The sequence below is a fragment of the Typopeltis vanoorti genome, chromosome 4 (assembly GCF_054136105.1).
Source record: "Typopeltis vanoorti isolate ZY-2024b chromosome 4, IOZ_Tvanoo_1.0, whole genome shotgun sequence".
Lineage (NCBI taxonomy): Eukaryota > Metazoa > Arthropoda > Arachnida > Uropygi > Thelyphonidae > Typopeltis > Typopeltis vanoorti.
In genome coordinates this window covers 19,043,339-19,059,283 of record NC_143552.1, presented here as the reverse complement: position 1 = coordinate 19,059,283, position 15,945 = coordinate 19,043,339, and the positions used below count along the sequence as shown (strand labels likewise).

The following is a 15,945-nucleotide window of genomic DNA, read 5'->3' as shown; positions in this document are numbered from 1 at the left end:
TATTTTCCTGTAATGTAAAACACATCTCCTAGGAGATGTATGATGTTATACATTATGGGGATAGGTCGCTACCCAGACCTTTTATCGACCTTTTTTGAGGTCTCATCAGTGAGAGCCAGATCAAGAATACTCAGGATGAAGTGATGCAGAACTTATACTTTATCATACGAGTTGCTAAAAAAGGTGTCGCATTACAAAAGGTACCAAGAATTACTGAAAAAGAGTCGATCTATAGGGCACAAAGTTTCCCCTCACAGAAATTCGGATTTTTAATCTTGCAGATCAGAAAAATAGACTGTAGAACACAAATACTATTCAAATTAAGTGGATATTGAATCCAACATTATTCCAAAGCCGAATAGAGAAACTACAAAAGTTTCATACAAGCTTACGCTTGCATCCGCCTAAACTTTTAGTCTCTATATTCGGCCTGAAACTTTTGTAGTTTCTCTATTCGGCTTTGGAATAATGTTGGATTCAATATCCACTTAATTTGAATAATTTTGCATCGCCGAAATGAAGCCTTTTGGCTCTCTTTTTCAGTACAAATACTAGTTATGGTTTAGGAATCCAGATGGTAGCAGCAGTGTCTGCGGACTTGTCGCTCGGATATCTTCAAATCATTGGTAGCCATGAACTCAACTATCAGTGGACGATGAAGGGTGGAGACAGGCTGCTTACCGATTTCCATTAAAATTAGATAGAACTAGAATAGTTCTAACTACTTATTTTTAGTTAGAACTCAAATTTATGGATTTATTATATTTTAAATTAAAGAGAATATTGATATACGCAACATGCAGTTATAGCAAACAAGCAGTAATTCTTATGATCCTTTATCTCATAGTAAAAAGATTGAACGAATAATTCCGCTGTTTAGTCTTTCACAGTTATCAGCTTAAGGTGTGCGTGCTTTAATGTTTTTTGATCCACAAAAATCTCGGGTCGGGTCTTTCAAGCTTCTCTCTTAAGCTATCTTGAAAATGTAGTATCTGCTCTAATTAACAAATATATTTTAATAATTGTATTGAAAAATATGCCCAATAAAATAAATTCCACAAGAACTTCAAGTAATATTGAGATCTTTATGTTGTTTTATATATAGGTTTAATTATGTTTCTGTGTACAGAACAGCTATTTCAGACTTTTCGAACTTTATCAGCCAAGACACCATAAAATTAGTCACATACTCGTATTCTAAATAATCTAAATATAAAGTGTTTATATCGAACCCTTGGAGGGTAATGGATGGCAATGCTGTAGCCAATGAAGTTCTAGCTGAGGTTCGGCTATTGCTGTTACCTTCTTGCCATGATCAGAGCTTTAATAGCTCAATAGCTCCTTATCCCTAAACTGTCCTCTACAGATAACCGGGAAGATGAAAAGCATTCTTGCTTCGCTCCTTTAAGCTAGTCCTTATAAGGACTATAAGGATAAGCGAGTGTTTACAACAATAAAGACACCTAAAAGCAAACAAGAAGTTATGCCGATGTGACCTGTACAAATAGACCAATACCAGAACAAAATCAACCAATAGCACCTAAAAATTTTACAGCTGTTATTATCTCATTATAATATAGTGAGATATATATCATATATATATCTCACTAGCAAACATGCTACAATATTTCAGCCTGCCAAACCCTACTGCAACCTCCACTGAAATATTTCTTCGTGAAACGCAGGTCATCCTCACAGCTCTCATAAATGAATAGTAACCAACTCATTCCAGCATCTCTTCAGATCGTTGCTTGGAATGCAAATGGCCTCAAAAACAAAATTCTGGAACTCCGAGATTTCACATATAGGTATCAACTAGATGTTATATTAATCAGTGAAACTCATCTAAGACCCTCAGACAATCCTAAAATAAGGGGTTATCGCCTATACAGAAATGATAGATTACTCTACAGAGGCGGCGGCACTGCCATCTTCATTAAAAATTACACTAAGCACCACTCTGTGAGCAACCCTTCAACCACTAACCTTGCGATCACAGGCGTGGAAGTAGTCACCAGTTCCGCTGGCAGATTGAAAATCTAATCACTTTAAAACTCTCTCCAAAAATCTCTACTACACTCTGACCTAAATGCCATCTTAAACGTCAGAGAGCCCACCATTATAGCCGGAGATCTGAACTCCAAGCACCCTGCGTGGAATTGCATAACCAACAACGAGAATGGTTGCATCCTTTCTAATTACTTAGGATCAAGCAATGCTGTTGTGGAAGGCCCCACCGAACCAACTCATCTCAGTACGTTTGGCACTGCTGGCATCCTGGATATAGCTATCCTGCAGGATATCAAACTTCAATACAGCATTATATCTATGGATGAACTATCATTCGATCACAACCCAATTCTACTACAGCTGGGAAAAGAAGAATACCTGTCTCCTCCTTCTCACTCCTACATAGCATGGGAAAGACTGTCAACAGCACTCGAGGATTATATTGGACCTGTTCCTCACATACGCACAAAAGAAGAAGTAGAAACTGCAGTTACAAATCTCAAACCTGTCCCAAGCATTTGACAAAATATGGCACTTTGGATTGCTACATAAATTTATCTCAGCTGGTATCTCAATGAAATTGACACATTTAGTTAGTTCATATCTGCAAAACAGGACCATGCAAGTCAAGATTAACGGCACCACCTCATCACAACAAATTAATTCTGCTATAACGTTATCAGCCTCCTACAAATCCGCCCGCAAGCCAGATCGTTTGCCTGAAGACATCATGAACTTGATCAGAGACAAAAACAGAGCTAGGAAAAGATTTCGTAACACGTGTGCACCACAAGATAAAACAGCTCTAAACAGATTAAATGGGGCAGTAAGAGGTGCACTCAAAGTTCATAGAAACCAAGTATGGGAAAAAAAGTTAGCCTCCATTTCACCTACTGATCACTCCATCTGGGGACTACTGAAAAATATCAGAAAGAAAGACAGATCCCTTCCCCCAATATTCTCTGACCATGGTTTTGCTGACACAGATGTAGACAAAGCAGAAATTATAGCAAACAATTTGGAGGAGCAATGCAGGCCTTCGTATGAAAACCTTGACTTTGACCACATATATAAACTTCACAGCAAGGTCAGACATTCACTCAAACTTCCTGACACCAGCACTGACCATATTGCACCAACATTACCTGCTGAGATATATGACATTATTAAAAAATTAAAGAACAAAAAAGCTCCTGGGCCAGACGGCATTACTAATCGGGTGATCAAACTTCTGCCCCGAAAAGCAGTAGTGCACCTGACCATAATTATAAATGCAATCCTAAGTATTCACTATTTTCCTTCCACCTGGAAAAAACTGGCCGATGTAATTCCTATACATAAGCCAGGCAAGGATCCTCACCTGCCTCAAAATTATCGTCCGATTAGTCTCATCTCCAACTTAGGCAAGATTGCGGCGAAGGTCATCCTCGCACGTCTTCAAACCTCAATAAATGAACTAGACATCCTTCCTAAAGAGCAGTTCGGCTTTCGGCAATACCACAGTACTACTCACCAAATCCACAGAATTGTGGAATACATCACCACCAGCTACAACTGGCGTCAATACACGGGAGCTGTTTTCCTTAACCTATCCCAAGCATTTGACAAAATATGGCACTTTGGATTGCTACATAAATTTATCTCAGCTGGTATCTCAATGAAATTGACACACTCAGTTAGTTCATATCTGCAAAACAGGACCATGCAAGTCAGGATTAACGGCACCACCTCATCTCAGCGACCCATCTTGGCCGGAGTGCCACAGGGATCACTACTGGCTCCATTGCTGTTCTCTGTATACATGTCTGATATCCCGCACAACCCAATGACATCCATCATGGCCCTGCATGTAGATGACACAGCATTATTAGCCAGATCTCTCCGACCACATTTCGTTACTAGAAAACTTCAAGAAAACCTTCTAAAATTAGAAAGATGGTTCTCCAATTGGAGACTGCAAGTAAATCCCCTAAAAAGTTCAGCTATTCTCTTCACAAAAAGGTCGATATCTCCTGTAGGAGACATCTTATTATTCAACACCAAAATTCCCTGGCAGACGGAAACAAATTACTTAGGTGTCGTCCTCGACAAAAAATTAACTTTTAACCAACACATCAAGGCTACATGTACAAAGGCATCTAAAGCCATCGCTCAGATCTACCCCCTAATAAACAGAAGCAGCAAGCTAAACATCAGAATCAAACTGCTTTTATACCAGCTGACGATTCGTCCTAGTTACTTATGCTTCTCCAGCCTGGAGCCACACCTCCACTACAAATATTATCAAATTGCAACGGGTTCAGAACAAATGCTTGAGAATGATCCTAAACGCCCCATAGTTCGTCAGAAATCATCAACTTCACCGAGATACAAATATTCCTTATATCTTCTCCTTCCTACAAACTTTAACTGCAAAGTTCTTCCTAAAGACGTCCACTCATCCCAATGATCTAGTTCAGCAAACTGTAGCCTATGAGCCTACGGATACATTCAAACACAAAAGACCAAAAGCCATTTTAAGTTCCTTCAGTGATGTATAATCTCCATGCCTATTCTGGGCGAGCAAACTGCTCATAATATTTTCCCTCACTGTGACCGTAACAGACAACGGGGAATATGAAAAGCTTTTCGCTTCACCCCTTAAGTCATAAATGTCAATTGTCAGCGAGTGTTTAGGGAATAATTGATGGCCATATGGCTAAAATCGACCGTGAGATGAGGTGATTAATACCTTGGAGGGTAATGGATGGCAATGCTGCAGCCAATGAAGTTCTAACTGAGGCTCGACTATTGCTGTTACCCTCCTGCCATGATCAGAGCTTTAATAGCTCAATAACACCTTATCCCTACACTGTCCTCTACAGATAACTGGGAAGATGAAAAGCATTCTTGCTTCGCCCCTTTAAGCCGGTCCTTATAAGGACTATAAGAATAAAGCGAGTGCTAATTTTGAAAGGAAGCTTTCAGCTAACTCGATATCTGAGATGTGTCGCAGATGAGACATTCATCTGCGACAAATTTTAAACATCACGAGCAACTTGGGAGGAGGGATCATAATACCCATTGATTATTTTACAACTTTTGACAGTCATATTTTAGAAGAATTTCAACGACTACTCCTCCCATAGCGGAATTTATAAAAAGTAAACTGTTTTTTTTTTTTTTTTTTTTTTGAAACAGAAAGTGGAAGTAGCGGTGACATCTCTATGCCTGTCCTTAAATGAATGAAGTGATAAAGCTTTTTTGTTGTTAAATAAAATTTCTGTCTAGTAAAGATTTTTAAAATAGGAAGGCTATTTCAAGTACGTTTGGCGTTGTCAAAAATTGTTATCACTATCTTTATTGTGAGCGAGGAATTCATTGCTGAGAACTTCTTCAGCAACGAATATGTGGTTAACAGAGGCACAGCTGGTAGAGTTGATCATTTGACAAACATTTTCATTTATTTTCATTAGTGGGTTAAACTCCACATGCGAGCTCTTCCATGGAGTTGTTGGAAGGTCTGGGCTGGTAGCCAATGAAAATACGAAGACGAAGGCCACGAGGCAAACACGTGATGCATTCCAGCTGCGTTTGTTCTTCGCCTGTTAGTCTGCTTTGTAGATAGAAAAAAATCTGATTTTTTCAGAAGGAAAAATTCTTCCAACCTAATATGAGACAGGATTACTCGCTTTCATTTGAGAAGCCCTTCAAAAAAGGTTCCTTACTTCCTAGAGAGGATTGAACCCACATCTTCTCCAGTCCTTCAAAGTCAAATGTCGGAAGAATTATAGGACAGGAACTTTTGCTAACATTTCACATTTAACGACCGCACTGTCAGCTGAAGGAAAGGCTCTGCATGAGAAAGGTTAACTCACCTTCAGTGAGTTAACCTTCACAATGACTGACCCCATTGCTTCGTCATAATTAAAAATCACAACAAAAGCAACCTGGCAGTAAAAAAAAAAAATAATAATAATGGAGAATGACAAATACCATCCCGAGTTCATTCATAAGAGCAGCACAAAGGACTGAGGAAAAATCTAAGATTGCACTCAGTGTTCGTTGCGAGGCGAAGGAAGCAGCCTGAAAGAAGAGAATTCCCTTGTTAATGCAGCTCAGAATGTATGCTGATTGTTCCCACTCCAGATTATAGAGATTAAAAGGAAGACACATTGACTTCTTTTCCTGATCACTTCTATATTATTCCTCTGAGCAGAATACAGATATAGTACACCCACAGATTCGAGACCCTTCGATACTTCTGCGGATGTCACAAAACGGAGAATCCGTTCCGATAATAGGGTAATCAATCTGTCTTCTGGGATGAGTTTGTTTATTATTACAGGTCGGAAAATTTAGCTTTTCTTTTACGAACATTGTAGTTTTTAAACTAGTACAGCGACAGACAAAGCACGTGATTTCGCATGTTGGCGACCAATTCTACATCCTTTATTTCTTTCTTCCCCTTCAGCATGAATCGACTATTCTTGGCACAAAGCCAAGCGAAGCTCTACAAATGTGGGCGTACTATACTTGGGTTGTGTTTTCAATAACACAATTATTCTTTGTGTATTTCTATTCTGTCTTCGTATTTACAGTCAGTACACACAAGGAGGGAAGAAGAAAAGCGGGTGGATGATAAACATTTCAATTCGCATCATGGCACTCTTTCGATCTACTATCAAACCAAATAACTCTTGTCAATCTTAAGTGACGTCAATTGTTGTCATATTCTTCTGAGTATAAATTTAAAGAAATTACCCTCGAAGAAATATTCTGTACCTGTACTAGTATGTACAACAGAAAATTGTACACACGATATCCCCAGAGATTCCGCTTCCTAAGGAAATGCAGCGTCCCTACCTAAGCATCAATGGATAAAGAACATTATGAGAGCATCTACTCATCACTCCTCCAAGTGATAGTAAATCAAACATGGAAAAGCAACATTTAAGATAATTTTATTACTGTTTGCAATCGGCATAAGTGAATTACTTTGCGCTTATTTTGAGATGTGCTACTTAATGAACTATGTTGATGTAGGAAGTACGACATTCGATTTTTCAATGGTGTATGCTGTATATCTAATTTTATAACTAACTATTATAAAATCAATATTTGTTTGCACATTTGTGCATTGTCTAAATAAAAAATCGTACAAAAGTGGCTAATAACTCTATAAACGTCACTAATTTGTCGATTACAGTTTTTTTCAGTAAGTTCTTACTACCGAGAAGAGGATGATCATATTCGTCATATTCAAGAGCATGTGGACTACTCTTGACGAGATCTATTATTGCTAGGATTTCGTGATGTTTATTAGAAATGATATTGTAATATCGGAGAAATGAGTTGGAGATGAAAGCTCATTTCATCATTTCATGTCATAAAGGAATCTCCAGAGAAGAACTATGACAGCAAAAGGAAAGAGAAAAGAAACATCTCAAGTTTGTTGATGACGTTCATATCGTGGCGGAGAACAAAGCAAATCTTCAGGAAATTACTACAAAACCTGATCGTGCTCTTAAAAATACTGCTTAATTATAAATACTCAAAAATATTTGAACAATGGATGCTGCACATAACCATAGAATACTGCAAATGATCACACGATGGCATTTGAAAACTTTCGCTGATTTCTATTAGCTTATAAATTCGATGGTAGTTGAATACAATTTGAAATTTTTGATAGAAAGAAAAAAAAACTGTACTTGTCATTAATGAGAGAGAGAGAGAGAGAGACTTACCTTAACTTGACTTTCTGACATGCCGAGAGCATAGGCTAGTTTAGCTCTTTCTGGTCCTGCTAAGTATTTGGTTTGCTCAAAAGTCTTCTCCAAGACATAGATCTGGTGACCAGAAAAAGTGGGACGAGTGTGTTTTTTCTTGCCATCTTTATCCACACAGTTCTGGGCTGCTTAAAACAAAAATAAGACAGATTTATATTCGTTTTTCGTATTACGTAAAGTAATAATGGATTTTTTGTAACTATCAGAAGTTGTCGCTAAAGACAAGTCGAAAGATTTAGACTACCCTAATTCTACCGATACTGACGAAGCTACAAAAAATTCAAAGTAATTTTTGTTTAAAGTACGCTGAAAATCTGTATGTCGAATTTCTTTTAATAAAACTGATTTCATTTATTTTAAGTGTGTTATACAAGGTAGGATTAAGAGCTTCGAAAGTCAATGATATAAATATTCTTATTATAAAACAGAAAAAAAGGAACAAAATAAAAAGAAAGCACAGCATCTGTACTGCTTCCTAGAACATGCACACAATTATCAGATTATTTTCATGATTTCTTAGTTATCTTCGCTCAATTCAATCCCCCACCTTCACCCCCCAAAAAGGAAGATATTGAAACAAGTTTATTGGATCAGCATGTTAAAGAAATGAGTTATCTCGGCAGAGAGGTGCTTCATCTAATTCTGAATTTATATCAACACATAATTTGCATTCAGTCCGTCTTGAATGAAGAAAGGAGATGAAAAAAAAAATGAGAATGTCAAACCGTTGCTTAAATTCTTTCTTTCTTGACTTATAACATCCACACCACTTCTTATCTCTAACTGTCCCGAGTTGTGTTTCCTTCGCAATTTTCAGCAAATAGAAAGAAAGCTTCTATTAGAGAATTAGATTTCACTGAAAAGAGAGAAAGAAAGAAAGTGTGGTATGAGATATGGCAGGAACGAGCCCTTCAGGATTTTTGTTGTCGATTGGAAAGAATTCGTTAAGAAAAGAGATTTCTTTTCCAAACGAATTTTACGATGCAGAAAGAGGAATCCGCGGACAAATTGACTTTGGATATTTGGATATTGGGGCTATATTTTCATATTCAATCAAAATCTTTCAATTATTGACTACAGTTTACTTTTAATTCGCAATTAATTGTGTTATTTGGTCTTTATACCGAGGCTGGTTCGTCTGTTACTATCGTTTTGCACATGTTTTACCGCTCTCGTCAATTGCTTACAGAAATAATTGCTTTCGAACATAGCAGCTATTGAAACGCACCACACGCTGATTTTAACAGTGTTTTCTCTATTTAAAATAAAGAGCCAAAATAGGCTTCGTTTCGGCGATGTAAACACTATTTAAATTAAGGGGATATTAAATCCCACATTGTTTCAAAACCGAATAAGAAACTCAAAGATCGGAATCAAAGAGTTTCATGCCGAATATAGTAACTATAAAAGTATCGGCGACTACTAGCGTAAGCTCAAGCACGTAGTGCAAACGAGTTGCCCTAGTTTGTACTACGTACTTGGACTACGTGCTTGAGCTTACGCTAGTAGTCGCCGATACTTTTATAGTTACTATATTCGGCATGAAACTCTTTGATTCCGATCTTTGAGTTTCTTATTCGGTTTTGAAACAATGTGGGATTTAATATCCCCTTAATTTAAATAGTGTTTTCTCTGATTACTAATAACATTGATGTGTGTTATTGGATTTTATAGCATCGATTTTCAAGTGCTTTTACTTCAGTGGATCGATAAACCAAAACTTTTCCCTCTGATTTAATGTTTTATGAATGGTTATCTTAAAAAAATGGACGAAAAACTAACTGATCAAATAAAGCATTCGTATTCATTTATTTACGTCTAGCGACACCATTCTGATTCCGAACTAAGATTCAGAAAAATACTGTAGGAAAAAATATATTTATAGTTTGTAGCAAGATAGCGTTTTAAAATATATTTATTTTTAAATTTATTGTTTTTTCGGATTTTGCAAATACAAAGAGGCAGTGGCATAGCTAGAGCTGTTGCTGCCCGGGGCGATCCTTCAGTTTGCCGCCCCTCTCAATACACACCAAAAATACTACAAAAAGCCAAAACGACGTACAGTTTAGAAATAAATTAAAACACTATGTTTATTTTTTAAGTAAAACTTTAATTTCAACATTCTAAAATGTTATTTTTCTTGCTTTTCTGTTAGCAAAATCGTCGATGACATTGGCGAAGTCTATTTCATAGTAATGTAGGTAATTCTTAATCAGTTTTATTTAGAAAAACTCCTCTCACAACTAGCAACACTTACAGCAATTGGGAGGAAAATTCGCAGTAGTATTACAATATTTGGGAATGAGTTCTACAGACTGTATGTTAGAATTAACTGCAAAAGTTCAAAAAGGTTCAATGTGCCGCCAGGGGCGAACTGCACCCTCCGCACCCCCAAATGTTTCTATATAGCGTTGTTTTCTCAATTTTATATACTTTAGAAAAGTACTCGGAATGGAGTCGTCTTCGTCCATCCAGGGTAATTCGAGACTCTTCATTTACTTATTTGAATAAAGCAAAGAACAGAATATAAGATGAAGAATCTACATTAAAATATTAAAATCTTGCGTTGTTGCTATTTTTATATTAGACAGAACTCGTACAATATTGCATTATTTGCTTTAACATTTTCTTAAAAAATTATAAAGTTCAGTTAATTAACTACGTCTCAGATATGATGGCTACTGGAGGGCGGACGAATGGTTCGGCTGCACTTACGAGCCAAGTTCCATGCTGTGACTCTCGATACAACCCCGTGTCGCATCATCTGTTTGCACTCGGATTTCGAAGTACGATAAAATGATGATAATGCGATATACATAACAATTTCTTAATTCACAGTTGAATATCGCGAACTACTGTGAAGTTTTTATAAGTCTTATCAACTAACTGGCATTCTTAAGTCACCAAGCTGTTCTTGGAATAGCAATTAGAATTTTGCGCCATCTAAAAGCAACAGCCAGTGAACGGGTGCAATAGCAGAGAATACACGTGCTCCATTTATACTTTGTATCTACAAGGAGGAGGAGAGAGGGCTGTTTCCATTTCCACACTGCTAACGGTATCCTTATTCATCCGGTGTACTGCGAACAAAAACCAATTATTATATGATTGTGTTTCTTTATTTTTTTTTCTAATATAAGGGTCTTAGAATAAGTACGTAAAAAATAATTTTTCTACGTTACGACTTAAACATACAGCGTCTACGCATCTCGTCAGTGATAGATTAGACCAAAGATACCATAAAAAGCAACGCTCTCCTTATTCTTAATAGAACTTCTCAAATATGATACGAAACGGTCAACAAATAAGATGATAGGAAGAAAGAATCAGAATAAAGAAGAACTGCCTGAAGCGCTGTGCTTCAGATAACTTTTTTGTTGTTGTTTTGTTTTCGGATCCAAATGCAACGGAAAGAAATCGGACGCGTGACGACCTGCGATGCATAGAAACAAACCTTCTGCAAATAAGCAACAGCTCTGAAAGTATTCCTAATAAATCATCGAATTATTCTTGTAGAAATAAGATTAAAAATACAGAAAATGTTATTTATTTTAATAGCTCCGAAGTGGAGGGGAGGGGAGGGGCTGGTGTTTGGTGGAATTTACTGAAGGTTAATGATCGATTGATTGCAGAGTAATGTAAAACGATAAAAATATTATTTTTGGTGGAGGGAAAAAGGGAATTTTGCAAGTAGCAGAAAAATATTATGCTTCCTTCCCTTAAAAAAGGGGAGGAAATATAATTTTTCTCCTTCCCTTGAAGGAGGAAAAAAACCAGAGGTTTTTTCCGTGAGAGGGAAACCTTGCCACTTCGAGCATTCGTATTCAGTTTATAATTTTTGAAAATATTGTTACAGGAATAGCTTTGAGGTTTCGCACTCTTGAAGTCGAATGAAGTGTTTGCGAATGTGTGTTTAAGCAAATTCGGCCAAGCTGAGGCAAATTAGTCAGACAGTTCTTTTGAACAACGTTCTCATGGAGTTATAAACAGGCGACAAGAAATACACAAAATTGTGACAACATATCAAATTCGGCATAAGTTAAATTCCGTTGACAGCAGTAACTTGTTCGGACTGGTGAGTTCTTTGGGCTAATAAATCTGTGATGCAATTTGATATCAAAATCGGGAATATCTGCACAGAACTGTTATTCTTGTTGAATTTCTCTGTGGTCTACTCTCCTTTTTTTTTTAATTACGTGATGCCTTTCCAATGTTGACAGGAGTAAAACGATTTATCTTACCACTTGAAGTGGCCAGCAACCACTTCAACTGCATCTTCAGTTAAGTTTTGATTTCTTTGGTTCAGAAATTTGATTTATCTGCGATGTTTTTCACCGTTCTACTCTTACAGCTGTTTAGTCTCTCAAAAACAGAGTATCGAATAAACGTTAAAGCAGTTACTTTGCGTGACTAAGCAGTTACACAGATGACTGGCAAATTCCTACAAGTTACACATTGAAAATAAATTAAAAGAAACAAAAAAAAATAAAAATAAATAAATAAAACAAGCACATTTTCAAATATTGGTCACACAGTAGTTGATATAAAGGCACAAACATTTATGCTTTATATCAACTACTGTGTCCTTTACTAATGTAGGCAGTTTTATATTTTCAGACAGGACTAAATTAATCGGAATCAGGCAGAGTTAAGTTGCTTGAATTATGGCTGGACGAATCACGATCCTGAGATATTGCAGAAGCCTTTGGATCGTAGAACGGAGCCGACAAAGAATGGAATGAAGAAGCCTCAAAGAAAATCATCGCAAAAGATTATCTGACCGAAGACCAATTGTAACTGATTGAGGCAGTCTGGTAAAATATCTTGTGAAATAAGGAGTAGCACGTATTCTTCTTTTTTTTTTGGAGACTGGCGTTCTTTTCTAAAGTGCATCATATCAATGTGAAGTCAGAGGGAAGAATGTGGAGTCCTGCGGGTGTAGATCTTTTCCGGATAGTTTGGAGGGGGAGTGAATGATCATAAATGTCGTAAGCAATAAGCAAGACCTTGTTACCATCTTGGACATTTAGGAATAAAATAATGCTTTGTATCCACAAATAACTCACCATTTACATTTTATGACTTTCATGTAAAAGCCTCTGCAGCTCTGTCAGTTTTGAATTCCTACGTTGAATGCGGTCTGCTACTCTAAGAAGACTACAAGGATTCTCCGCAAGCACTTTTCACTAAAAATCAGAGAATAGGTCGGTCTTCATACAAAAGTGACAAGGGACTGTTTTCCCTACTGGAAAACAGGCGACTTAGTCAGAAGAACACGTTCAATTGATAGCCATAAAACACTACGCAGATAGGATTAACCGTCCTATCAGAACATTAATTGGTTTTAAAAGGGGGTAAGTTACTTGGCCATGACAGAATATTGAGCGGAACGTGCAAGGGAAAATGAATTCTTTTGTGGTAGATGATTTTAATCACGTATTATATTCCAACTATATCCATTGAAGGTTAGAGTAAACAAAGGCTCTTAGCTTATCTAACGGTCTCCCCCACAGTATTAGTCACTGTAAGTTTTTAACCTTTAGTGGTTTAAGTTGCGATTAAAAGTTAAATGCTCATTCAACGCCAATAATATAATTATAGAAATTTGTTTCCTTCATCACATCGTTGATCATGGTAGTCACCTTTTCTAGCAGCATGCAGTTCTGCGGATGTCGCATTCTTGTGTGCTTAGAATTATGAAGAGCACGACCTCATGAAGAGGGGGAGTCGATTTCTGATTACACCAAAGAAGATACTCCACCTTACAATGTTCGAATCAGAAAAACAAAGTTCTGCGGTTATGCAATTTTTGTAAGCGGTATTTGGCTCGGCAATAATAATAAAACTCACCACGGAGTACAACAGAAAGAAGTCATCAAAACGTGTGAGCTTTCCAGTCACGCCTCAGCCATTTGTCACACTTTGTTCGCTACCTGACCTGGAACCATAAAAGACAAACGACCTATTCTCTGGAAAGTGGACGTGAAAATATGAGTCAATGTGAGGACCCGCGTTTTCGACTACACAAACTACACATTTTCTTAAAATAAAAGTTGCTGCTAAAGAAAGGAAATCTTCGAGAAATATAATTTTATTCTGCGTACATCATGAGCAGCACCAGAGGACCCTGAAGGCAATAAAGATGCGCGCCATGTGCAGAAGATAGTGAATAGAAATGGCACTCAAAGCGGGAGAAACAAGAAACTCGGAATTTGAACTGCAGCGCCTTTTTTATTTTCATTAATGTGTTTCGATTACTTCTCAATCTAAACCTGCTGGTAAACAACCATCGAATCTTGTTTGATTACAATTCTGATCTGCTGAAAACAATGAAAAAAAGATGTTCTGATTTGCAATGTCTCGATGCTTCAATAATAAGGCTGATGTGTGCCAATGTGGGAAAGATCCGTGAAGGAAGAATTCTATGTTTTTTTTTTTTTTCTTTAGCTGAAGCGATGAAAGTGCCAGAGATCTCCTAGTCACAGTTGCAAGATTTAACAAAAGACACAGAAACATTAATATAACACGAGTATACCTGTGTAAGTTAAGGTTCTTTGTTTAGATTACACCAAGACAACTAAGGTATCACTGATGGGATTTCAGCGGGCTCCGATGAAAAGAATTTCTTAAGGCACGCGATTCCTGTTGCAGCCACAGTGAGGTCACCACTGCATTTCCCGTAAATTGTCTGCAAATGCAAAACTGCGTTTGCAATTAATTTCAGAATATCATTCTAATTGGCTTTACAATGAAAACAATAGGTAAAAGAACTCTGTGTTGAGCTTTTGTCAAGAAACTCGAGTACAAAGACTTCTCCACTGTTGTATAGTGACAGGCCAGAGAGGAGGAGATCATAATTTGCGCTGGTGATAAAAGCAATATCTAATTGGATAAAAGTACCTTTCTAATGCAAATGTACCTGGTAATTTCTTATGGTAATTCACTTCTGATACATATTATACTTCTAGTGTGCCCAATGTTGCTATTGTCTTGTTATTCTTGATGATTTCAACAGCCTTGATTTGAAGCATATCCACTGGTTCGATGTTTTTACTCTCAGAAATGTTGTGTGTGTTTCATGTGCTTATGCAATTTTGCATACACACAATCCGGTCAAAATACTGTAATCATCCCCGTTATTTTACGCTCTGCGATTCCACACCAGCTGGCGCTCATAACATGATGAAAACCAGTATACGTGATATTACAGGGGGTGTAATGTGCTGTTCTTTTGAAATTGCTGATTGACATGAGCAAGGGACGTGTGATCTTCGAAAAAGGCGTGATTATAATTGATTGAACGACGGTAGAATCCTGGAAGCTGCCAATATTTTAGGCTGTTCTCGGAGTGCAGTATTTATTAAATGTGTTCCAAGAATGGAAAGATGGTGTACACTAGAGCATTCCCCGGAGTACCGATGAGCGCTTCATGCCTCAAGGACGCTCGTAGTGAAACAAGGTTGATCTGCTTCGTGCAAGCCCATAAACGAAAAACTGCGGAATGGTTGGCGATTGAATTTAACCCGGGAACGATTGGTGGTATTTCCTGGATGACAATCGAACATACTCTTTCCTTGTGGGTATTCGAAGCTAAGGCCGCGGAATCGACCGTATTTGAATCCCTTAGAATATCTCTGGGATTATGCAGACCTCCACAGAGAATACTTACGGTTCGATTGTTAGCAATCGTGACGATGTGGCACATCGCCTTCTGCAACATTCCTTTAAATATATCATAAAGTTCATGCCACGCCGCGTAGTGATAAATTTGGCATCTGGCAGAAGCGGGGCATGCTACGAACTATTAGGACGACAGGCGTAATATTTTGACTGGATTGCGTTTACTGCACCACAGTTGCATATCTAATCAATGTTGGGATCCATCTGGTTTTTTAAAATACATGACCACGCGTAACAGTCGAACGGTTCCAGGTCATGATGCGACTACACACACACACACACACACGTAGGTTTTTGGATTGTGTATCACATTCCTGGAAATCGAAATGCCGACGTTAGAAAGACGAGATGACAAATTTTGTCAGCAACTGGGAGAAATCATTGCATTCGCCCCGTCAAACGGTCACCCATCCCCGTGCTGAAATGGCATCATCTTCAGAAAGGGTGGAGCTCTTTCGAGAAGATGCGTGCAGTGGTCATCCAT

The 15,945-nt window shown here is 37.6% G+C and overlaps 1 protein-coding gene across 2 annotated transcripts in view; it reads right to left on the bottom strand.

The window, feature by feature from the left end:
• Nucleotides 1-15,945, bottom strand: part of LOC150107142 (homeobox protein Nkx-6.2-like) — a 45,133-nt gene that overhangs the window by 4,571 nt on the left and 24,617 nt on the right. The window contains exon 2 of one of the 2 annotated variants that reach the window (XM_090391021.1): nucleotides 7,740-7,909. In XM_090391021.1, coding sequence (XP_090247147.1) covers nucleotides 7,740-7,909 — 170 coding nt within the window. The remainder of the gene's footprint in view (nucleotides 1-7,739; nucleotides 7,910-15,945) is intronic. The other variant, XM_090391022.1, reaches the window with a different exon arrangement.